The following is a 26,047-nucleotide window of genomic DNA, read 5'->3' on the forward strand; positions in this document are numbered from 1 at the left end:
CATGCACAGCTGGAGGAGACAGTCATGTGAATTTTAAAGCATAATGAATGCAATATGCCAGGTAGTGTTTCTGATCATCTGGCAGGATTATGTTGCCATACAGACATGAAGTGAACTGTCATTGGGCTCAGAATTTTCATGTGGTGCAGACATCACTTTCATGTGCTGAGGACATCACTCCTGACACTGTAGGAGAAACTATATATTTCCCTTTGCTGCAGCACAAAGAAGAGAGGATCCCTGATCAGAAGAAGGCATTGCAGCCCTTTGAAAATCCTGCCCAAAATTAATACAGATGTGATGTGTGGCCAGTCAGTTTGATACTGTTGTATGGAGTTTGTAGCCTGTCCTGTAGTCATAGATCTTTTGCAAAGTAGGTATTCTGGCTATTGCTTCTCTTAATGCTAAAAATATTTGTTATATCTAGATCGATTTCTTCTGCTTCTTCCCCTACTTAACTTTCTAGACTGTGGTGATTCCTTAATAGTACATGTAGTTTAACAGGAGCAGAAAAATCTTGCTTAAATACAAATTGCAAAGACTAACCCATACAGGATGCCTGTTGAACTTTTTTTTAGAAATGGGGGAATCCACAAATGTTGTAATGGATATACTGGAAACTGCGTGATTCCTGAATAGCCCAGAGATCCAGTGTGTTAAAATACTGAGGTCAGTTAATGTAGATAGAGATGTGCTACCTGTCCTCATTTTTACCTTGCTAGATCAATCCTGTCTTCAGTTTTGTGGGTCATGAAACAATGTCTGGAATTGCAGCAGTGAGGAAGGAGGAAGCAGGTTTCAACTGATGTAGAGTGGTGGGCTGAAGTAGAATGGTCTTGCCCACTAAGTTGTTTGAACTGCAGCCTGTATAATGTGAGATGGATGCACTTAGCATTGAGTTTACTTTTGGGTGTTGGACGTGAATGGTGGTGTTATTTTACAAGCAGTGTGTTTAAATTCATCTGGAAATTAGGACGTATAGGATGTATCTAGGACAGCTGAGAAATGGGAGACTCATTTTATTTCTGTACTCATCTTGTATGCTTTCTGGAGAGGATGGTGCTGTTGTAACCTAAGCATACAACTATTCAGTAAAGTAAGACTTCATTACTATGAGTTGGGTCAGGATTTTGGTTAGCATGATTTTTGCCTTCCTTTCATTTTCTGTATGCTAGTGAAGCTGAAATGACAGTTTTCGACCTAGTTTTTGTCTAGTTTTAGGCTCTTGAATTTTTTTGGTGACATTGTTTGCAGGGTGTTACTTCTGCTGGCTGGAAAGCGATGAGTTTTCTTGCCTGGTGCTTTGACACTTTCATAATCAGTGTTAAAGCAGGAAGTTTGTCACTCTTTCCGTGTTTAACATGGGAAGATGGAAAGAGATAGGATGAAAGTGGCCGTTATGATAAAAGCACGGATAAAACATACCTATGGTTGTATTTTGTTTTCCTTTGCTCCCTCCTGCCTCCATGCAAATAATGTCTGTGATGTCCACTGGTTCCTAGAGATTGCTGGCTGGGATGCCTATAGTGGTGTTTCCTCAGGACTCTTTAAGCCTCCTGACCTTATTTAATTCTAGAATGCCTTTCTAAATAGTGACCTCCCACTTAGAGGAGGGCCAACTTTTTTTTTTTTTTTTTTTTAACCTTTTTATGTCAGGAGTATTGCTGAGGACAAGTAGCAAGCAGTCTTCTGCTTACCCACCCTGCATTATTCTGCTCTTGCCACCCCCACCCCCCTTCTTCTTGCCCTTGAAGCAAAAAAAATGTTTTGTGGTATAATCTATGTACACCGATCCCTGTCTTTCAAAGCTGGTGGAGAGGAAAGATCATTAATTGATTTTTAGAAATCAAAGGCAGTGGAATAATAGAGGGTACTTTACTGCTGTGATACCTAAAGATAAAATTGAAGGGAGAAAGCAGCCTTAGTGAGAGTAGAGATAGGCTAAATGAGATGAGACTAGGAGAACACAGTGGATCTTTTGATCCTTTGAAGAATTTGATCATGTCTTGTAAATGACAGGAACTAGAGGGGTGAGGTTCAGAAAGAAACCTAAACAGCAAGGATAAATCTGATATATTCAGTAGGGGTGAGAAGCAGGGTGTTTTGCTGGTTTGTTTTGGGGGGTATTGTTTGGTTTTGGCTTGTGGTTTTTTGTGGGTTTTTTTAAGTCATAAGTGATGAAAGGGGAAGCTCTGTAGAAAATGGCAGAAGGCTATGGTCTTGGCATTTTCTCTGGAGAGACTCGGCAGAATGGGAAGAGAAAGGAAAAAATAAATTTGTCTACATTTCATCTGTGGTTGGATATTTTTCATGTGAGAATCAGCTGTGAATCCTTAAAATTTTATGGCTCCTCTGTTGTCAACTGCTGCTCTCTTTCCCTAGTGTAAACAGGCAAATGACTCAACTGATGATTCTTCATCCGCACCGTTGCTGAATCATTCAGGTTGGTTCAGAGAGGGGCTTATGACCTTTGAAGTTAATGTTTCTGACTTGTGGGCACTCTTCTGCTTCTGTGCAAGATCAGTTTCTTCAGCACTTCAGGGTAGTAGTAACAAGTGGCTGGGAACAGTAATCTTTCAAACTGATAAACAGTCATTTCTGCAGTATCTGACACCTGACAAAGAGGTTTTGGACAGAAGTCAGGTAAAGAGACCATCTTTTCCCCTGTATTGGCAGCCCTTGGAGACAGTGGCCAAAATAATCGGCATAGCAGAAAACTGGGTGATTGCAGTATAGAATAGGTATATCTGTGACATCTGGGAAGTCAAATCTAGAACCAGACTGGTGGGAAAAATGCTACTGCAAAAGCACATTCTAATAGCTAACATGATAATGAGGTTTTTCTCACGTCCTCATCTTTCACCTCTTTAATTGTATTTTAATAGTCCTTCAGGGCATAACTCCGCTCTTTAGAAGTGAGCAGCAAATTGGAAACAGTGATGTTCTTTTGCTGTCTCCTATTAAATTGATGCATAGCTTTCAGGGGTGTCAGATGAGAGTGAGGGGGATGTGGAGCATCTCATAGGTAAGATTAGTAATAATTAGGTTATTGAGTGAGCAACAAACAAAACATACAGTATAGCTTGTCAATTTTGTGTCTGTATTGATCATCCTGTTTAGGGTATTGCAGAAAAATATTTCAGTAATAGCTGTTTAACTTAAGTGAGTTTGTTTAGATTTGGCTAAATACAGCCCATTGGAAATGTCAGATATGCCATTTACTTTTTTACTGTATGAAATCAGTAAAAACCTTTTTTGTGTGTACCTGTTTTATCATTTTCATTCATGCATTTCAATGATCAAATAGATCTCGTCAGAATTTGTACCTTAAAGTAATAAATACTGTTCTCTTGTTTTCACATGTTTTTGTTCATTCTTGAACTAGGAGTCCCTTAGATCTGGGAACATGCTCTGAGTTTATTATAAAATGTTAGATATTGATGACTCAAAATGTAGTGATTTTAAAGGATTTTTTTAAAATTACAGTCCTGCTTTCTGTTACACCAGTAACACCTTACTGCTTTAAGGGTTGTGGTGGTTGTTTTCCTCTTGTTTGAAAAATGTAGTTAAGCTAAAGGAATGTGAATTTGCCAGAAAAGGGAAATGTTGAAACTATTCTACGTGTAAATGATGGAATTCTTAATGTATTTAAAAGCACTGAAAGCAGTTGTGACTAAATGAGGTTTTCTGCAAACCTTTGGCCCGAATCTTGGGATATTTACAAAACAGAAAATGCACTTTTAAAAATATGGCTTTTTTTGAAATTTATGTTTATTGAGTTCTACACTTTCCACCCTTTATTTCTTTGCAAATATATGTTAACTGTTTTTCAGAATTTAAATATGGAGAGACTGAAAAACACAACTTTGGAAAGCAGGTAAATATGGAGTTCGCAGGCATTGGTTCAGGTGGTTACATACCTTGTAGGATCAGTTTATTTGACCTCTGCAGAAGTGGTGAACTCTTGTGGATAAATCTTTGAAAATAACCCACTCTGATAGGTAAGGTGGATAAAGTATGCATGCTGCAGACCTTTGAGGAAGGTGGAACAAAAGTTAGAAATGTGAACAAAAATTAGAAATGTGAACAAAAGCTGTGAATCATCTTGTTATTGATGTTAGTATCTGTCCATAGTAGCTGTATGGGGAAAATACTCTCATGCAAAGACGTTGCTGAGTTTCAAGGGAGACTTAACTGGAAGAGTGAAAATGTGGAGAGCGGTTTCTTTTCTTTCTGCTTTTCAAAGGGGGTTCCCTAGGAAATACTTAACTTGTAAAAGATTAGGAATGAAGTAAACTGTTGTGTATGTCTGTGCTCCCAACTCTTCCTAACATTTGTGTTTTATAAACTTGGTCTTGTTTCAGAGTCCCTCGTTTATAAAAAAGCTGATCGTACCAATTCTAAAGCCAGGGACTTTCCACCATTTCCCTTCATGCTGTGAGTGTGAAGCAATTGTATGAAATGTTTTATATCTAAGACAAACAGTTGAACTGGTGTGAGGCCAGCACCCATTTTAAAATGTATTTGACATGAGATGGGGTGGGGGATCCAGTTTTGTAAGCAGCTAATGTGATCTTTAATTGCATAAGTAAAAGTGTGTCCAGGTTTTTTTCTTCTTATGTGACATTATTAATATCAACCATTGTATAACAAATCCACATCTGGTATCTGTTTTGGAAATGGAAATTATAAAGTTTTAAAAATACCTTCCAATCTTAAAACCCCCCAACAAAACAAACAAAAACCCACACATTAAACAACCAAACAAGTGGGTTCAGGGCAGAACTCAAAAATTGGAACCACGAAAATTTAGAATGAATTTGTTCATCAAACCAAAACAATTGCGGTAGCTGAAGGTGCCTCTGAAATCTAAGTGAATGATTTTATTTAAACTTAGTTATGGAGAAAGAGGAAATGCAATGTGCTTAGAAGAGACAAGATGCCAGCATTACTGGAAAATGCCCTATTGATGCAAATATCTTTAAAACAAAATGAAATCCAATATCCCATGTCTGTTTCAAGGGATGAGGATATATAAATGTGTACAGTATTGCTGTTTGATGTGATCGGTTGTCTTGGAAGAGTGGGAGATGGATATAAAGAAATTTGTTACCTAAAGCTGAAATGCTTTTTTATATATGTCAGAAAGCTTCGTGATATGAACAAATAAGTTCGGATTTTTTTAGATAATATTTAGTTCATTTGTAATAGGTACTTGTAAGCTGTAGTACTTTGTTCATTTCCTAAGTGGTTCAGTTACACACCTTTGTGGAATTTGAATGATGTTGTAAAGTAACCAAGTTGTTGGCTTTAGAATTATTTAAGATGGCAGTTTAATTGTCTTTGATTCCTTTTAATTGATCTCTTATTGCCCCCTATGGATATCCTAAGAATAGCAATGACACATACTGTAAAATTTCAGTTCTCTATCAAGCCTCTCTGTTCTGGTTAATCAAAAACTTCAGTTTGTAATGTCTGCAAAATAAGAAGAAAGTTAAATATACTGGGTGGGTTTTCAGGTGTGTGGTTTGTTTGTTGTGTGGTTTTTGTTAATGCCACTCTGTTCTAGCTATGTATGTAGAATATCATTCTCAGGTCTTGAAGTTCCTTAACAGCTCCAGATCTTACCATTGGATAATGCGGATTTTTTTATCATGGTGTATGTTTTTTGTATGGAAAAGAAAAACAAATATTTTAAACTAAAAAGCAGAGTGTAAGAAATACTTTGGGACTTTTCTTTGTCTTAGCTTTGGAGGTTATCTGGGTGCTTGACTATGTATTCAGAAAAAGTGCTTAGAGTTGTTTTTCTTTCCCTTTGGAATCTGGTAATTAGAATTTTTAGATCTTGTAGTACTGGGAGGCATATGCCATTTGAACACGAACAATCTAAGACTGAGTTAGAATGCACTTTCTGCTACACTGCAGCTGGCTTCCAGAATGTTTTTATTCTGGTCCATGCCATGAGGTTTTTTTCAGAGGCAGCAAGCGTCCTCTTGGTAGCCCCTTGAGCGGGTAATTTACTGCCTCTGCAAGAATTTTGATCCAATGTGGGTTTTGCTGGAGAAGGGGAACACACTTGAACCAACCTATGAGAGCTGCATTTCCTGCTATTCCCATCACATTCCCTCAGTATGTTAGATACATTTCAAGGCATTTCTCTTGTTTTGAATGTGCGTGGGGGGTTATCCCTTAAAGCAGTATGTGCAGTATATTGGGCTAAGGGGTAGGTAGACTCAAAGGGAGTAGTGTACTGTAAATGGTATGACGTGAAATGCACACAGCCTGTGTGGTCAGTGGCACAGAGTCTGGTTGAAGTCCAGTAACTAGTGGTGTACCCCAGGGGCCAGTACAGAATCTGATCCCGCTGAACATTGACATTAATCACAGAATCATAGAATGGTTGAGGTTGGAAGGGACCTCTGGAGGTCACCTTGTCCAGCCGCCCTGCTCAAAAAGTGTCACCTACAGCCAGTTGCCCAGGACTGTGTTCAGATGACTCTTGAGTACTTCCAAGGAAGGAGACTCCATACCCTGCCTGGGCAAGCTGTGCTAGTGCTTGGTCGCCCTCACAGCAAGAACGCATTCCTGATGTTCAGAGGGAACCTCTTGTGTTTCAGTTTTTGTGCCTATTGCCTCTTTGTCCATTGGGTTCCTCTTTGCACCCAGTATTTTTTCCACTCACTTTTTTTTTAAGCTTACATTTCTTCTCTCTCTGATTGATACAAAAGGCTTCTTCTAGCTGTGCACCTGTTCAAGATACTGTAAATGTTGTGTTTTATTATTACTGTACTTTTCTAAAGAAAAGATCCAGTTCTCTTGCAACAGTATCCTTGTCTTTGCTTGCAGTAGGCTTCCCCTCTGACGATCAGCTCTGTGAAGCTAAACTCTTTCATAATTACTCTCTTGTATTTTTGGTTCTGGTTGCATCACACCACTAAGCTGTGTCACTTTTGGAAAAAAAATAATAAAATTGCATACAGTGGTGTCTATAGGGCAGAGCTATGTGAGACACGCTCAGTGAACTTCAGCAAATTTGCTTCCTTGTGCAGCTGAATTTTAATTAGTGGCTGTTGTTCTGCAGGACTTAAGAGATTTAAAAATGCTTGTAAGTAAAATTTATCATACAACATACCAGCCATATAGACCACTGCGTAATTTTAGAGGAAGCATTAATGTTGCAAAGCCATGCAGAAGTTAGGGAATACCAAATTAAGAATGTCTCTGCAGCTCCAATTAGGCTTCCCATTCTTCTACATGTGTGCTGTCCAATCATTATATGATTGAACACTTTCCTTCACTGAATGCTCTAACTGTGAACCTGTGAATGCCTGCTAGTAATATTAAAAGCTACGATCCCTTGAGTACAATTACCTCAAATATAACGTACTAAAATGAGCTGAGAAAATCTTCATTTTAAGGAACTGTCTAATTACATTTAAAAATGGGTTCCAAAGAATGTAAGACCTTCAAATTGTAATATTAAGGTGAAATTTATATATCCAGGTTTCTGGAACAAAACACCAGTGCCTGAATATGAAGCACAGTCAGTGTTAGTTCCAAACTCATACATGAACCAGTATCTTACAGTGTGAAGTGGCCAGAAGTATTTGGGATCAGTCAGAACAGTTGTTTTCAGATATTTTTTTTTTAAGGTTTTTGTGCTAAAATTGAGAAGATCCTTTTTAAAACGATGATAAGAACATGGGAAAGAGGACAATGGAGCTGGAGTCTTGATTTTTGCCACAAGAAATAACGCAGACTTGTAAGAGTTTGGCTGATAGGTATGAGCTGTGTACCACAGCTGTCTTGTAGCAGTACCATTTGTTACACAGTTGCGTGATTCAGAAAACATCCAAGAAGCCTGGTCTTTGAGCAAGGAACACGCACTCCAGCACTTTGAATTACACTGTACAGCCCAAGTACCTGCAGCGCACGCTGGGTGTGCATGTTCTTGCAGCCATTGCAGCCTGCGTGATGGGAGCAAGGAGGAAGCTGTTCTGGAAGAATACTTAATAAACTTCAGAGGTGATTCGTTCAGCTTTTGGGAAAAATACATTTAAGGTGTTTGAGGAGCCTTTTACCTCTGTGCATCACAATGGTCTTGTGGTAGAGCCAGGAAGAGAATGCAGCCTTCCTGGGCCCCGGTTGGCATGCTGTAGGCAAAGGAGGCTTCAGTTGCTTTGGGGCATCCTTTGCACCAGATGAGTGGACACGATGTGCTAACATAATTAAAGTTTCAAGCACAATTTGTGCACAAAAGAAGCACAAATTTGGATTGCGTGGTCCAGCTTTTTAAATTTCTAATTTCCTAACTCTTAAATGCTTGTCCTCACAGTTTTGACATGATTTCTGTATGCATAAGCCTCTTTTGTTTAATCTGCAAATTTTAATCTTGTGCTCTTATAATAGTAATATTTTTAAATACCTCTTTTTCCGTACCTAATAAAGACCAATATTTTATAGAGATAGAGGAAAGGTAGCTGTCTGTAACATTGGAATATCTCTAATAAATCAAATAATGCTTTTATACATAAATTTTAATGTAAAGTCACTCTTCATACCTGTTTCAAACTGTCAAAGAGAATTGTTAGGTTCTTGATTTGTTAATACTTTTCAAAGGAGGATTTGATTTCCAAAAATAGAAAGTGTTCACATGAGTCCAAAAAACCCAGACTGTATGTAATAAAAAAAAAAAAAAAAAAAAATTCTTCCTCATGCATTAAATTTATGTAAGAAATGCCAGTTGTTAAAGACAGGAAAGCTACTGAAATCCTCAGTTTGTGCCCTTTTTGAAGTATCTTTTTCCTTTTTATGTATGATTTTGTAACTGCTATTTGATAACTAGTTGCAGCTTTCTCTGAACCTTCTTGGAGCCTGTGTATTCCTCTTGGCTGAGATATGACACCACAGAAAACAGGTGTGGGAAGGGCTTTCAGAAGGTGGTTTAGTACACCATCCAGCTTACGGATCTGATCCATCTGAAAGATTTCCATTATTAAACACCTTCTGATAGAGTTGGAAGAAAAGTAAGCTTTAAAGTTTACAATCTCTTTTCATGCTTGAAGCAGAAACTTCTGAGGTTTAGGGCTTGTCTTAAAGTTTTTGTTTTGTTTTTGTCCCCATCCAGTGATGCTGTGTCATGCAAATGAAATATGTCGGCTTGTCTGGATGGTTCATCCTTGGCCTAACAGGTTTTACTCCAGCCATAACCAGCTGTGTGGAGGTGGTTTTTTTGCCCTTGCAGATGTCTGTTTTGGAGATAAATATTCCACTCTTCCGTTATGGGCAAGCAGTTTTCCTGTAGCTTGTTGTCCACACTACTAGGAGGTTTTCTCTTGGTGTTTAAATTTTGTCTGCTGCGAAGCAGACTGATACTGCTTTGTCTATCAAGAGTTGCTATGTAGGACAGATCAATCCCTTTTGTGTAACAGTCATAAAATATAAAACGGGCTACTGTAGCTAGGTCTCCTCAAGTCTCCTGCTCTTAAAAATAAACAGCCTTTTCAGTCTCTCAAGTTGCAGTGCCTAGACTGCTGATCTCTGGCATCGCCTTCTCCATTCCCTTCACCTGGTCCAGATCTGAATTCTGGTGCTAACAGTGGGATGTAGGTGCCTCTGGAGGCCTCCCTGGTACCAGGTAGAGTGGAATGATGACTTTCTTTGTTTTAAAGGCAGTGTTGGTCTTTGTTCAGCTTAAGGGGTTAGGTTTCTCCTATCATCAGATGCACTATTGCCAGCTGACTATGTCTTGAGTCTCTCAGGGAATTGATTCTTCCTTTTTTCTATCAGTGTACCCGAGGACATGACTTGTCTTTTTTCCTTATTACTTTTTGTGAAAGCTGTTGTGTAAGGGAGGAGCACTTCTCCCTTCTTTGCAAAGCTAGAAGGCATGAGGGGAAAGGGGAAATGTTTAGGGAACACACATGATGAGTGAGAGTAGAGATACACACAGTACTTGGCTGCCTTTCTCATCCTCCTGATAAGTGGCTGTTGGGGAACATGTAGTACATGGTATTTCAGAGGAAGTAATTGGGGCTGCAGTTAAATTTTGGTTCAGATTGTTCCATTTTAAACTTATTTTTCTAGTTTTCAGTGCTGTTAATCTCAGAAGATCCTTTGCTGTTACGGATTGTCTTATTATCTAGCTAGCTTATCCAGACAAGCAAGGAAGGGAGTGTTTCCTCCACATTGCATTTAGTTTTTCCTTGTCATGATCTTGTGGTTAACTTTAGGAGATATTTTCTTATTTTCAGAAAAATGAAGCATTGTTCAGGGAGTGTCATTAACCATGTTCTTTCAGTCCAGCATTTTCTACATTGCTGGTCAGATGTGTTGAAAGCTGGCGTCATAACCTTTGCCTGTAGAATATGATTGATACTGAGACACTGATGCTATAAGCACATAGAGTGTATGTTTAAAAAAAAAACAACTGCTTCATTCTTCCCAGTTGGCATTCAGTATTTTGATATAGTATAGCAATGCTTATTTTCAGAATTTTGTTTGTGGTTTGTGTTCCATAAATAATTTGCTTCCTTTTAGTTTATTTAATTTTTAAGTTAGCTGATCTGATTTTGGGGATGTTCTTATGGGCTTTTTAAATTATATTTTTTTAATGCAGAAACTGGAGAGGGCTGCTTAGTTTACATTCTTTGGGAAACGCCTGAAAATACTTCAGAACTTGTTTTACTCTTGCAGTTTGCAGAGACATAGTATTAGCAGCGTGTCTTACACACCCCCCACACCCCCCGTGCAATTCTTGGCAGATACTCTGCCCAAGATGCAGAGCACAGAAGATATTGTGTTTACTATCTGCTTGTCCTACGATGTGTGATAGTAAGGAGTGTAACTCACAGTACAGCTTGCTGGAGAGATGTTACCCTGCCACATGAAAAACAGCCGTTTGTGTGCACAGCTGTACCTGTGTGGAACTGAGCCAGGGATTTGTGCAGCGAATATAACACAGACTCTGGAAACCTTCCAGTTTTCTAATTAGTATTAGTTCTGTGTGCTTCAGGGTATTCATGGAAGCTTAAGAACTCTGTTGTGCTGATTTTTCTTTTTCTACTTTATTTCATAAAAACAAAAGTGAACTGTCTGAAGAGCCCATGTGTTTTGGATGGAAGAATTTTGCTTTTCCTGTTGATTTCATGTGGGTTTTATGGCAATCCCTTAAATAAAACAGCGTAGTCAGGCTTCTTTTTCCTTCTTGTTGCATATCCTGGGTTGCAAGTATTCTAAAGTGAGATCTCTTTGGAATTTTTCAATAGAGAAAACAAATGAAATCAGAATTTATAGGTGCTTTAGAAAGGTTTTTGAGAAAGAAGTGCTCTTCATAATTCCTTTCATTCTATTTTCCTTGCTTTGTAACTGAAGACAGTTATCTTAAACAAGTGTCTTCCAGGTTTACATCCCAGATACACTTTTCTTATGGTTAGTAATCCTCTGAAATCTGCAACTTGAAGTTGATTGTTAAACTGGAGGTGAGGAAGGCAGAAGTGTGTGTGCTCACAGGCATGGGTATGTGGGCTCATAGCCATGTACATTGCAGTGCAGTGATTTAGGGAATTTGTTTAGCTTTCTTTGTGTTGGTCAGCAGAGTGTTGCATATGGATAAAGACTGGCTGCATGGTGGTACCATGTGCTGTTGTCACCCATGTGTTTGATGCTCCTGCAGTTTGGAGTCTCCAGCTGACAGCTGGTTTCTAGCATGTCACCTGCTCCCCCAGCTATACTGATAAACCCTGGTCCCAAGTTAGACGTTTATTCTGTTTTATTTTCGTCAAAGTGTATTACAGTACTTTACAGGGGCTTAGCCTTATAACCTTAATTATATGTGGAATGTGGAGAATGCTGTATTATTTTTCTGTGTAAGACAGTGAACTCTTAATTGCTTAGTTCAAGTATTAAAACATTCCTTGTGCATCAGGACTTTGTTTAACCAAGCTGTGTTGTAAAAAAATAAATGTAACTACCAAAAAGTTTCTTCTGATTACCTCACTTTTATTTCTATTGATCCTATCTTTATTTTGTTCAGATTTGTGTGAATGGACATTATTAATGCTGCATTTGTTTTTGTTTCTTTCTGTTATCCTTTAGGAGGAACATTTAAAATGTTAAAGGCAGTTTTAAAAAAGAGCCGAGAGGGTGGAAAAGGGAACAAGAAAGACTCAGGTATGAATATTAATAAAATATTTTATAATGTAGTTGAGTTGTGCATTATAAATCCAGCAATTAAATTTGTTCTGTTGCAGCAGTGATGCCCCATCTTACAGGCATCGCATGACTCCTGGTGCTGATGGCAGGGAGGTCTGTGGGCCATAGTTCCTCCCCTGGTGTGGCCGGACTGCTTACGTGCAGGCCATGAGTTGCAGGTCTGGTGAAGCCTCGTGGAAGGTGTATCCAGTGCACTTGTTCCTGAATCGCTGCTGGGAAGGACAGAAGAGAGCAGCTTGCTCTTGGTTCTTACCATAGAAATACCAAGAGCTGTCTGTGTGTATTGTCCTGCCAGCTTCAGCGTGGCCCAGGGCTAGAGGTTCAGAACCTGGAACTACAGAAATACTTTTAAAAGTACTTACACAATTAGATTATGGGGGGGGGGAAATTATTTGTTATGGGCAATAGAATTTTTATTGTTCATGTATTTAGAAAAAAAGTATTGACAAATAAATCTAGTGAAGTGTTTTTAAGTTGGTTATCAAACCTCTATCATGTTCTAGCCTTTGCTTTAACTACAGAGATTTCTGAAGGTGAAATTAATCATCAAAAAATTTTATTTAAAAGAAAAAAAAAAAGCTTGCTTTACTATTAACCACATATTTAGTAGGCCACTACTTATCTGTGTTGCCTTTTAGGAGAAGGGGTAACTAAGATCTCTGCCATTTTCAAGGGCAGAGAAGGACCTGCAATGCCTGTTGGTAAGGAGTAATAATTATAGAAGGACAGGTGGTGGTGGTGGAGTGTTAAACCTGCCTGCTTTGTGAAGGCCATGCTGCAGTGACTAGAAAGTTAATGGACCTGAGTGACACCTTTTCATCACAGTTAAATTTTTTGCTTCAAACTTTTAATGTAGACTGATACATCTGATTTTCTGATTAGTTAGATCCGAAATTATCTGTAAGAGTGAATTTCTGCATTTTGGCGACACAAATTTATTACTCTCGGAATAAAAAAAAAAAGTAAATCCAAATATTCCTTTAATGTAATAAGTACAGAATGTAATACAGACTACCATGTTCACATTTGTCAGAACCTTTAAAACAATGCAGTCATATTTTCTTTGATGAGCAAGTTATACATATATTGCATTGCAGCTTTTAAAACTATACTGAGTCCTATGGGGGGAGGGTATTTTAAGTGTTCTGTTTCAAAAAGCAGTTCTGTGTTCATCTGGCAGGTAATGTGTTCTTCAGGAAATTCTTGTGGTCTTCTGAAGTTCACACTGTACCACGATTTCTTTCTAAGTGACTGAATGATGAGAGCTATCCTGAAAAGAAAAAACATTGACACTAGATCAAAGATGCATAGAAGTGATTGCAGAGCAAGACAAAAGGCATCCTGTTGATTTTGTGTGTACTGCTGACTTTAAGTTACCAGCTGGAGTTGTTTAAACATAGTGGGCTAAAGATTCCTGTGGTGAGGCCTTCATTGGTACATTTTTCTTTAAAATACTAGATGGAAATTGGTTTAAGCTCAAAAGGAAAATCAGGCTGTTTTGAACGGAACTTTGACCAGGCTTTGATTAAAATCTGGAGCTTGAAAAGCCTTTTTCCTTTAGGTCAGAAAACACACATTTTTTTTATTTTAGGAACTCATCATGTCTGTCTGGATTGATGTATGCAAAAGAAAGGGTTTTCTCCATTTGTTTTTACAATTACAGTGCTGCTGTATTTCTGAACACCAAGGGGAATGTTGGAGTGTGGGAGTTTTTTTGGTTTCATTTTTGGTTTGTTTTTTGTTTTGTTTTTTAAGCAAAGCTCTAGAGTTTCATGTGTGAATTGAATGTTATGAAAACCAAGTACTGGGAAAAAATCTGTGAATAATGCTGGTTGGTAAAAGCTAGAGTAAGGAGGAGTGCACATAATGGTTTTTAAAATGAAGTGATTAATTTATACAGTGGATTCCAGAGATTTTGGCTTACTTTGTATTTGAAAATGTTGTGGAAAGTTTGAAAAGAAATGTGTGCATTCCGTGCTTTGTTACATCCAGGACTTCCTGCAAAGTTGTTTAGTTTTAGTGCAGTTTAATAGTTTTTCTTCTGTTCCAAAGGACCTTCCAATTCTTTCAGCTGTAAGACATTTCTCAGCTTTTAGAGAAGACGTGAGGCAAGGCAAAACCCACCAGTCTTTGTAGAGCTTGTTTTTTGCTTGCTCCCCTCCCTGGTCCTTAAATTCCGAACAATGAGAAATGGAAATTTTTTAAATTGTAGAGTTGTTCCATTTCATGGCCCTTCAGGTGCTTAATAACAACAACAGCTCCTAAAATTTACTACTCTCTAAAGAACTATGAAGAGAGTGAAAATGTGTGCTAACAATGGAAGCTGACTTGAGAGACAGTTAACATGGAAACATCCATCTTTCCAGCTACCATTTAAGAAAGTAATGCAATAGTAAATTTAGATGCTTCTCGCAGCTTTGTGGACACATAGATTTGATTTTTTTGCTGATAAAGTTTTGAAAAAGTTGTCAGGATTTTGAGAGCTTCAGAATGTAGTAGGAAGTAGATGGGAAAGTACAGCTCAATAGTGCCAAGCTGAGCCCAATTAGGAAGACTTCTGTGACCTTTTTTCCAATATATACCCGGTTTAGAAATAGTGCTGAACATCTACAGAAGGTAATAAAATCTTAAAATGTCCCAGCCATTTCAGAATTGACTGTATGAATGTGCTTGCAAACTTCTGTTAAGGTGTGTGAGTAAATTTATCATACTTTGCATCCCAGTAGACAGGGGAGAGATGCAGAGATGTTGAGTTGCAGCTGAAGAGCAGCAGCTCCAGAAAGCTGTGTCTTGGCCACTTGTGATTGTGTCACTCAAACGGAAGGCAGCTTGGAAGAGGTTTAGGCTAAACAGCAATAGCTTATTCTTAAACTGAAGTAACCCCTGTTGTCCCATGGGTTTCCTTGTGCATAAAAGGAATGCCTGGAAGTCTGCGTAATACAGATCTGAGTGCGATGAATCCTGTTTTACTGAATAGACCTTCCTGTTTGTGCGCTAGCTGTAGCTTATTGGTTTTACATCTGTTAGCCTGGTGGAACCAGTGCAAGCAGGAATGGCATTCCCCCCCCCCCCCCCCCCCCCCCGGATAGAAAGCACAAGTGTAGTATTAAAAAGCCTGTAAAAGGGGTTAAAGAACAAAAGAAATTAGGACTTTTTTTTTTTTTTTTTTTTTTTAAATAGCTTGCATGGATTTTAATGTTAGAATTTTCTCATTTGCCCTGACATAAAGGTGTAAGAGCTGAAGATGTGCATAACACTTTTGAAATCTAGTTGCTGAGTATGTTAATTACAATTTCATAGCTTTTTAAATTCAGGGTTATCTTTCAAAAAAGAGTTGCAAGAATTAGTGTTGATGCTTGTGGGAGAGAGACTGAAGCGTTATGCTAAAGACTGGTAGAGGGTCTTTACATAAACACCTTCTGCCCTAATCAGGTGGAAGACTGGCATGTGGAAATCTCACTTTTGGATGGAAAACCAGCACCTTCAGCTACTCCAGTAGCAGTGTGCTAGTGTTAGATAGTTGGGCTCAGATCCTGCAGCTGCTGCAATAATAATTTTCTTAAACTCATTTTAATAAAACAATTGTATATTTAGGTGTGGCTGGGAGGTATTGGTTAGGTAAGTGGCTACTGTCGAGTTAGGTAAAATCTAAATGAAGCAAGATTTGTGTGTTTAAACATGCACATAATTATGTACATGATTTATATCAGTATGTGCAGACGTGAACAAAGATGAAGAGAGCAGTGTTGACAGCATGTTATTTATGCACAGAACAAGTTTTCAAAATAAAACTTCATAAACTTACTTCTAAATGTAGATTTGAAGACAAGGGAGTTGATACTGTATTTGGCAAATGGTTTGCCAAAGGAACAGAATTTCAAACAAACCAATTTTTTGACCCAGGCATCCAACTTCTGCATCCAGCTTCTTTTCAGGTTTTCTGCAGTATGAAGCAAGCTGTCTTTACACCTCTTCAGGCATAGTTACTTCTGTTGTATGGGAATAAGTATCTGTAAGTTGCTTTTGTCTTGTCCCCCATCCTTCCATTAGTGATGTACATACATGGTAAAGGACAGAACTCAAGGTCAAGGGGGAAAAAACTCCAGTCTACACCTCTCACATTAAAGTAACAAATCTGTTTTGTGAATGTTTGGAACTGAACTGGAAGAGGGCAAACAGGAACAATAATTTTTGTGACCCAGAAAGTAATCTGTGGATTTATACTGTCTCAGGTACACCAAGCTGGAAATGCACAGTAATTACTCTCTCAGATTATCTTTGTTTCTCAAGGTTTTCATTCAGTCTCAAAGTAAAAATTTGGAATTTTCTCCTTTTTGTCAGATTATCATCATCAAATAAGTATTCTCTCTTTAAACTTTGAAGGTTTCCAAGTCCTTGAGAGATTCCTTAGGTGCTTTTTTGTAATAAGAAGTGGCAGACCTAGTCTCTTTGTAGACCTAGTCTGTTGGTGTACCTCTTAATAGTCCTTTTGACTTCTTCGTAGGGCACACCTTTTCTTATTCTTTGCCTTTTACCTCTGTTTTATTAATTGACTTTATTTTCTAGATTTAATACAATCTCATCTCTTTGTCTTTATTTCTACCCTGTGTTTCTTTCTAGCTACCTTGGAAATTTCTTGCTGCTCTCTCTTCTGTGTTGTTTTCATAGTTTATTGTATGTTTTCCAGTTTCTTTCCTTGAGGCTCTTGAATTCACCTCTGTAGCCACCAGGAAATTCTTTGCCTCTGGCCTCTCTTGGAAGGAGCTGACCTTTCTTATTTTAGTATAACACAGATGCTTCATGTCTTAGTGTGTCACAATTCAAGAAATTGGAGCCAGAAGACTGTTGTTCAAACTGAAGTTACACAGAGTTACCTGCAAGTCTTGTCTGTGTCCATGATGAGGTGATAATAATAAGCTTCAGAATATAAACAAAAACCACATTTTAGTTATGATTGTTCTAGTAGCAGTTCTACTTAGGTACTTGTTCTTAAATGCTTAAAAATAGCTTCAGAGAGAGATTTGTATTAGTATTTCCTGTTGGTTTTATATGTTGCCAGCTGCTTTTCAGTATACAATTATGTTTGTTTTCTTCAACTGTCCTAAAACCAGCAACTTGCTTGTATTCTGGGTATCTGCATTTTTTTGTTACTTAATAAGCAAAAGACCACTCAATATAAAATGCTTGTAATGTATTTCAACTTGAAAAGAAAATCCCGTATATTAAATTTCTACAGAACATGCTCAATTATTTCAGATGGCTTTTTAGTAGCATGAGCATTGTCGTTCTGTTGACCCAAAAGCAGGCCTGAAGGAACATGAATAATGGAAGTATTGTGCTTAGTTTGCAGTGTTCTTCCTGCACTAAATCCCATCAGAAGTTTAACATCAAATGTAGTACAGGGTACGCATGAAAACTTTGTTGATTCCAGTAGAAATTAATGTGGTAACTAGTTGAGACTTCAAGGTTTTCCAGCTCAAATGCTTGTTAGACATTCATGTGGTGCTCAAATAAGAAGGGTCAAAATGTCATGTCAGCAAAAAGATAATGTTTAGAATAAAATACTGTAGTGCTTTAAAGGTTGAAAATCTGGAGAAATGAGATCAGTGGTTTTGATTTCTGGATGATGAAATAAAAGGTATTGAAGTGCTTATGTATTCGTATGTATTGTACTTTTCAGTGATTGTCTTCAGATTTATTTTTTTTTTTTAATTTGGGCTACGAAAGAGTTCCATATTAGTAAATCTTTCTTGGCTCTTGTTTCGTTCTCCTGTAGATCAGACTCTGTTTTTACAATACTCTTTTGAGGCTTAGTTTCCTTTGTTTTTCCTTCTTGTATTCCAGTATCTTTATATAAGTGTATTTGACCTAAGTATGAGAGTATAAAGTTTTTGAATGCTAGGTTAGAATGGATGCTTTTATTTCTGCATTATGTTCTGTTATAAATTGGCATACTCTCTTGTCTTGTTTGCATGCCTTGCTCTTAATCAACTTAATCAATTCACAATGAAATCTGTGAATTTGAAATCTCTTGCTTTTTTTACATATGATCTCATAGAATTAAGAAATCGACATCTTAGTGTTCTCTTTGAAAAGTTAAATGGCTTTCAAAGACATGAGCTGTAATTGCTCATATGATTTCTACCATTCTTACTTTTGTGTCTTCCTTTCCTATTAGTGTAGGTCACTGTAGCAACCCTGATGCACAGCACAAGCACAGCACTTTGAATCATAAACATAAATGTGCTAAAATTCACTGACAAAATTTTTTTGTTGTTAATGGCAACTAGATTGCTACTTCAAAATAAAAGTGAAGTTGCTAGGCAAGAAGGTCTTGTCTTTTATTAAGACCCACTACTCAATCATTATTTTCAAATTGAGTGTTTCTGGAGTTATTTCCGTGTAGCATTAAAGGTTCAGCTCCCAGGTGAACTTGTTCAGTTTAATGCGTATTTTAACCACACCTTTCTTGCGTTATGTCTCATTAAATATTTTTGACTAACACATTTGTAACTAGGCTGAGGGCATCAAGAGCTTCAGATGGCCTTCTGGCAAACTGAGAGCCTTGAAATCACTAAAGTAAGTTTGCATTTTAAAACTAAATACGCAAATTCAATTGGCTGTTTGTCCAAACTCTCTCTAATGTTAGGCTTTGAATTTTAAGTGCAAAGGGACTTTGTGGTGCTTGAAGTACACATCCACTAGCTGGAACATTGAACTTGTACTGGAATGCTTTCAAGCTTCAGTCTGACTTTTTGTTGTTACTCTAAAAATATCTTGCAACAGAAGAAGCATTGTTTCATGCTTCAAATACGGAGCTGTTTTTGATTATTCTGTGTTGCTTTGCCCACTTTCTGTGACTGTTGACAGTTTAAGAGTTTAAACTCCTTTTTTTGCTGTGAGTATTTAATGTGGTGAATGTCTTTTCCCAGAAGGTAATTCCAGTGATATATCCCATGTACATATAAATAAATAATAATAAAAAAGAATCCTGCCCTTGAAATACATAAATAAAAATTAGTTGACATTACTACAGTGGTCCTAATAACTGCTATTTATCACTGTTTCTTTAAAGATTGTTTGGGTTTTTTAAAGTAACAACAAGAGAACATTAGTATTTTGTGTACTGAAAAAAAGTAATCCAGAGTTCAGAAATAAAAGCCAGAAAGTGAGCAAATAATGTCAGCTATGAGCATGGTTGGTAAAGATTGTCCATTTGGACCTTTACTCTAATCTTTACTTGGTTTGTTCCTCAGTTGGTGCACTTCACTGCTTCAGTTACTCAGACTGTGATGGTTTTTCTTCCTGTTACAGGCTATTTACTCCCTTTTTCTGGTCTCTCCAGAGTCTCAAGGGCAAAATGATTAAATGCTTATCTTCCCTAATGCATGTATTTTACATGACAGAAGCCTGTTTTCTTATCTCAGAGGTCTAGCTGATCAACTGCTTACCATTAATTTTTGTTTCAACTCCTGGTCAGTGTTGGTAGTAGTGAATGGTTACCTTGTCCTAACTAGAGAGAGTCAGTCACGTGGCTCCTTCTGTCCTCTGTTTCTTAAGTTTTGTTAGGATGACACAGATCCTACGAAGCAGAATAAAGTTTAATAAGACTGTCAGTAATGATGTGTAAGCACGTCAGAATGTTGGATATTCCTGTTTGCAGAGACAGTCTTTCTTTTCACAGTGCTGCGTGTGTGTGGATTGTTACAGTTTGCTACTTGTACTGTTCTTCAAAACTCAGCAGCTGTTTCCACAGCAGTATCATGGGGTACTTGGCGTGAAGCGAACAGAAGCCTCATGCAATGCAGATAACAAAATAATCCAGCAGTAATTGTGTCATTACAATCTTTTACGTGATCCCCATGTCAGCATGATTAATTCTGTCTCGACATTATTTTATGCTTGCTCTGAAATAGCAAAGGAGTTATGCCTCTTCAGCTCACCTTTTCAGCTTTTCCTGGTTAAGTTCTCCAAAGAGCTTCGCAAGGCTTTTGGTGGTGGCTGTGCATGTGGGAGTCATCCCGTAGCTGCAGTGCTATGGTTACCCAGGTCTGGGTCCAGGCAGTTTTGGAGAGTCTCCAGAGATGAAGGCTCTGCAGCCTCCCTGAGCGACCTCTCCCACTGCTCTGCCATGCTCGCCATTTGTAACAACAGCAATACACCAGTGGCTGATAAGTCCAGCGGTTCTTCTGCTCCAGTAGAAACGTCAGGGCAGTCTGTGTGCAGGCTGAAGGCTGAGCCAGCCACCAGGTTTAATGCTGTCTGCGTGCTCTTCTGTAGAGAATACGGATTTCTTTCTTGCCTTCACTTGTGTTGATCTCTGAGGACTGTTGTCATAAGCCAGCAGTGGCTGTGGTAGACATGTCACCCTAGACCAGTGCTGTTAACAGCCTGTCTTTCTACCCATAGTCAGCAGTGCCAGCCAGGATTTTGCCACCTTCTGGTCTCCTCCCTGAATGTGTTACAGAAGTGCAAAGTTTGCAACTGGTACGTGGCAAAGTTCATTTACTGCTGCTTTGCTTTCCAGTTGGTGCCCGAGTAATCTGGTTGAGGCTGGATGGTTACAGTCAAGTTCTTGTTTGTTGGGGAGGTGGTGTGGGGGTGCTTCACCTGGGGTGCTTGCAAGGGGCCTTTTCCGGCAATAGGATCCTGCATCTTAACACTTCATTATAATTCTTCATTTTTTTAAAAACATCTTAAGCAAAACTACAGAACTTAGTATTTCTGCTATAACACAGTTTTATATTTGATACATTTTTAAAGCGGGTTGAGAATCTTCTGTTTAGTAGGGAGGCTAAGGGAGAAAAAGTCAGCTATGTCAGAAATACATTCTGAGATAAGTCTGCGGAACGTGGTTCTGCAGTCGCTATCAATATTCAGTCTTAAGGAGTCTGCATTTCCATTGTTTTATCTTGTACTGTTTTGTCCTGTTTTGAAGGTTGCGGTCCTGTTCCTTCATGTTAAAACAGTCTGTAATCCAACATCTGCACCAAACACCACTTTATGCATATTTTGGTAAAGTAGTTAAGAGTCCTTCTGGTTTCTAAGGAACTTACATTGAATGAAGAACTAGATGTGTTTTATTATGTTTAATACTGACACATACACTGTAAAGGTTTTCATTTTAGTTATCCTCTTTATTCAATAGAAAGATTAGTTTAATCTTAAAGTTCAAGTACTCTTGGATATTAGGCTCTACAAAATCATTACTTTAGTCAGTCATCCTTGTATCTTTTTGTATCTTAAGAAAAAAAAAATAGTTTGTTAATCAGATTATGCCTTTCAGTTGCATCCGTAGGTGCAACTAAACTGGGATTTGATTTCCATTCTCAAAGCTTTGTGTGTGTGGTTTTTAAAGCTATTAAGCTGTTTCCGTGGTTACTTTGACCATTGAATAAGAACTCTGGTGTTGATTGATGCTTATGAAACTTTTGTCCAGAGGCTACTTGGCAGTGGGAAATGTACAACTCGGAGGTTTTAAAAATAAGAAAGTGGGGTTTCACCGAACCTTTCTTACGTTTTAGTTCAACATTATTAAAAAACTTGTGAGAGATCATTTTCTTCCTATTCCAGAACTGATATTTGTCAGGTTTACATTGGGTTAGAGACAAAGAAATGTCATGTAAATTTAAAGTATTTTTGTGGTAGCTAAAATACTTGAAATTACTAACCTTTAAGTAAATGACAAATACAGTTTTCTGTGTGCATCAGTGTGGCATCTGGTTATGTTCAGGCATTGTAACAAATAGTAGTTTGACAGCTATTGCTCATGCATTTTTCTAGTATTGTTTCCCTGATAGCAGGTTGTTGTGTGGAAGGCATAATGTATCACCTTGTAGATCCCACAAGCTTGTTAATGCCGAGTCTGTCTGGTCGTATATGTAGATCCAAGTATCTTACAGGAATTTTGTGGTAAGTTGGGTGAAATGTGTAGATTTGGTCATCAGTCAAATTTATATAAAAAAGAAAATGCAGGATTAGGGTAAGTATAGAGGATAGATTCAGAGACTTGGGAAAGGATGGTATAAGCATCGAAGCTTGCCATCTTGCATTATCACATGTATAATTTAACTGTAGCCAACCATAAATAACATTATATATATGTGTTATATATATTATATGTATAACATAATATATAACAACATAAATAACATTAATTGTGTGGATATAGAACTTCCCTCGATGCCATAGTGCAAAAATAATGAATTTTGTCAGTCCACTTGGAGAGCCCGAGGACCAAGAGGTAGAGGTCATCTGCCTCTGATTTTGTCCTGTAATTGTGATACAGACCCAGGAGCCTGTTCATACAATTGTGTGTGTCTGACGCAAGTGCTTTTGTACTCGGTTGAACTGGATTGTCTCTGTAGGAACTTGGTATCGTGCAGTCCTCACTTGGCATGAAGCAGTGGTTCCTCCTGCTGTGACTCTGTTCTGTGATGAGGAAAGGTGAGGTGAGCCTCATCCTGGCACCGGCTAGAGGCAGGGTGCGTTTCCAAATGTTCTGCCCTCCTACAGGCTTAACTCTTTGTGTCCCTGCACACCCTTTCTTCACTTCTTGCTCCCTTTTTGGTAGGTGAGAGTATGTTCACCTCTGTTAGGAAGAGAGGCAGTGGCAAGATGAACCCAGAGGAGGTGCGTAGAGAAGAGAGAAAACAAAGCAAGCAGTGGTCCTGCTCACCCTGTTGCTAGCCTCTGTTGATGGGTTTGGGGACCTCCTCAGCTGCAAGTAGCTGTTGCCATCAAGGGATTACTTCTGTGAACAGTCCCTGGAGTCCATGTAAAGCTTTAGCATTCAAATGCCATGGGTTTCCATTTACTGTTTATTACAGTTAGAGGAGTTCTCTGATCGTGGGGCTTTATGGGGAGTTGTTCTCCTGGTAGAAGATCTGGTTGGTGTCTGTGACCGCGACACTGTGTGGAGGGTTGTGGTATGTGGGTTCTGTTTGTTCCCTTTTATTCCTGTTTTTTATGTTTTTTGAGGTCACAAATGTGGGATTGGCCTGTATAGCTAGGATTGCATTTAGTTAACAGTTCTTTAGAAAGGTCTGGGAGGAGCAACTGCAGTTTCTGCTTTCTTGGAATGATTTGTGTCTCATAGCTGTCTGCTATTCCATAGTATCCTAACCATTTTCAATTTATAACATGCTTTTTTTTTACTGCTTCAGTAGATTACATTACTGTTTAAATATGTTCTGACATCACTGAGAATATGATGTTCTTATAGGTTGAAGCCAGTGTCGTTAGGCTTTTTCAAGGTGTGATTTCTTGCTCTAAAGAGCTATTGTGTGGGTATGTGATGACAGTAAGCAAAAGCTTATTGTAAAATTAGGAAAATAAGTGAAAAGGAGAATTTCTGTGATACATGTTTTGGATTTTTGTTTTTTAAGTCATACTGCTCTCATAATCAGAGAGCCTGATCTTTGTACCTCTCCCCAAAGTGTCTGCAGTGTTGTCAGGAAAATACAATAATAATAAGAATACTGGTATAATAAAAATTGCTAAAGGGCTGGGGGCGAGAGAATGTAACATATCTTTCAAGTTACTGTCGTGATCAAATAATCTGAATTCATTTATTAGAGTTATGCTAGCAGTGTATTTAGCCCCATCTAGCTCTCTTCCATGGTGTAATGTTTTGTTTACAATAGAGATAGATAAATTAAAATTAGTTCAAAAATTAGGAGTCTATTAGGAAGACAGTGAATTAAACACTGATGGCTTGTCTCATAGTAAAAGGGAAAACAGAAATAAGGGACTTGTAGGTGGAGTTACTAACCCTGAAAGGGGAGGAGGTAATTTTTGTTTGTTATTCTCTTGTCTCTTGCACCCCCCTCACTAGCATTCCAGCTGGAGTATTTACACAAATTCCAAATTACAACCTTGGCAACGAATCTAGTAAAAAAACCTCTTAACAAGAGTGGTAGTATTTTCTAATTGCAGTTAGCTGCATTACCATGCTACTTCCTTGCTTTTTGCTTATGTTCAAAGGAAAAAATGGAATATAGCAAGAAGTTTCTCTGTGCGTTCTTCAGCAATTTATGAACCAAACTAACATGTGCTCTACTGAATAATAAATCATGACATACCTAAGATTAAATCTGTATTTAAAAACCAGCTGTTGCAAAAGTTTAATTTCTAGAAGAAGAGAGAAAGAAAATCCTTAGCCTTTTTGATTTTCACTGAAAGTATATGGGAACTCAGTAATTTAGATATCAAAAAGTTTTCATGTATGTGATCATAGTGTCTAAAATATTTAGTCTTTTTATTTTAAATATATACTTAGGCGGTACTTTTTTTATTAAGAACAGTGTGTTGCAGCAAGCTTGCTAAAATGTAGAATCTGCTTTTCTGGGTCCCAGGATTTTAAACCAATAGTTACACTTCTATAATAGTTGCAGTGGACTTCACAAAAGAATATAAAGTTACGGTTACTGAGTTTTTAAACTTTCATCTTGACTTGATGAAGCTAGAGGGTTTTTTTCTTAAAATTATTACATGTTACTATGAGTTTTGTTTGAACGGAAGAGAACTTTTGGAAGTTGATAGTTTAGTTGGTGTCAGAGGAAAATAAGAGAGTGAGTTTTACAGTTCTGAAATGTTAAGAAAAGTTTGAATCTAGCATAGCGTTCTTCAAGGCCATTTATACATAGTCCTTGTCTGGTTCTTGTGAGGAAAAAAAGTATGGCTAAGAAAAACCCCCAAATTATCTTAAATACGTGCAGCTTTGGAAATAGGGAGTTAGACTTTAATCCTCAGGCATGTTTGGTTTTCTTATCTTCCATGCATACTTCTAAAAAAAGAGAGTGATAGTGAAATTGACAAAAATGTTTTTACTTTTCTCAGAACATTAGGTTTGGTTTGGTTTTTTCCTTCTGACAAGTGTGGAAGTTAATGCTGCCTGTAGTGGAGAAGAGCTGTTAAAATTAAAGGCAACAATTGAATGACAACAGAATGAATAAGAAATGCAGATCTTGTAGAGCCATGTTTATCTAAAGTCTTGACTATAAGAAAATAAACCTGGTATGAGGGATTCACATTTGAAAAGATATTACTTCTCCTTTGTTTACCTTTTCTTCTAGTTGTGCTTTGGGTGCCAGTACTTCAAATCATGCTGCTTGTTGCACATGGGCTTGTCTAATAAAATGTTCTGGCATTCTCTTTCCTCTTTGCATCAGTTTTGCTTTGCTGTTTTTTATCTTTGGTCATACCAATTGAATTTCAGCAGTAGTTCATGTAAATTATTGAGCAGTGCTGTAATCTGAATATTAAAAAAAAAGCTGTAGTTAGTTGTTAACCTTTGTTTTTCAGCTCTGTTTGTCATCTGTCTAGGAAAAGCTAGCACTTTCAGCATGTATTTCTGCTGTCTTTGAATCATTATTGTGAGCAATGTGTTATTCTGTTGTTTCGAAAAAATATTCTTGATTTAGCTGAAATAGCATTTCCTGCAACAGCAAGAAATTTCTCTGTTTTGAGTGTATGTCCTGCTTTTGTTGTCCCACTTAGTATGCTGTGAACCAATAGCTTGTTCATAACAAGTGTAAATCACTGGACCTCTTGGTTTTAAAACAGAAGAAACAAAACTTATACCAGCCATCTCTTAGTGTACCTTTACCTTTTAGTGATCTACCTTTCACTTGAGTGGAAGTGGTAACCCAACGAAATTCCTCCTTTAACTAGTTCAGTAAACAATATTTTCAGATGTTCTTGACTTTCAGGATATCACAGTGATCCTAAAATATGTTTTGAGCTGTAAAAATGCTTCTATCTGCATAGGGAACTTGATTTTACCTCCAAGAATGAAATCTGAAAAGTATTTTGTTGAAAATGGGGTTTTACT

General features: G+C 37.8%; 1 protein-coding gene across 5 annotated transcripts in view; it reads left to right on the forward strand.

Moving 5' to 3' along the window:
* Positions 1 to 26,047, forward strand: part of TANC1 (tetratricopeptide repeat, ankyrin repeat and coiled-coil containing 1) — a 95,574-nt gene that overhangs the window by 12,402 nt on the left and 57,125 nt on the right. For 3 of the 5 annotated variants that reach the window (XM_055719173.1, XM_055719174.1, XM_055719175.1), the window contains exon 2: positions 12,097 to 12,171. The exons of the other annotated variants lie outside the window; for them this stretch is intronic. In XM_055719173.1, coding sequence (XP_055575148.1) covers positions 12,111 to 12,171 — 61 coding nt within the window. In that variant the 5' untranslated portion in view covers positions 12,097 to 12,110. The remainder of the gene's footprint in view (positions 1 to 12,096; positions 12,172 to 26,047) is intronic. 5 annotated transcript variants of the gene reach the window in all.

The sequence above is a fragment of the Falco cherrug genome, chromosome 8 (genome assembly GCF_023634085.1).
Source record: "Falco cherrug isolate bFalChe1 chromosome 8, bFalChe1.pri, whole genome shotgun sequence".
NCBI lineage: Eukaryota > Metazoa > Chordata > Aves > Falconiformes > Falconidae > Falco > Falco cherrug.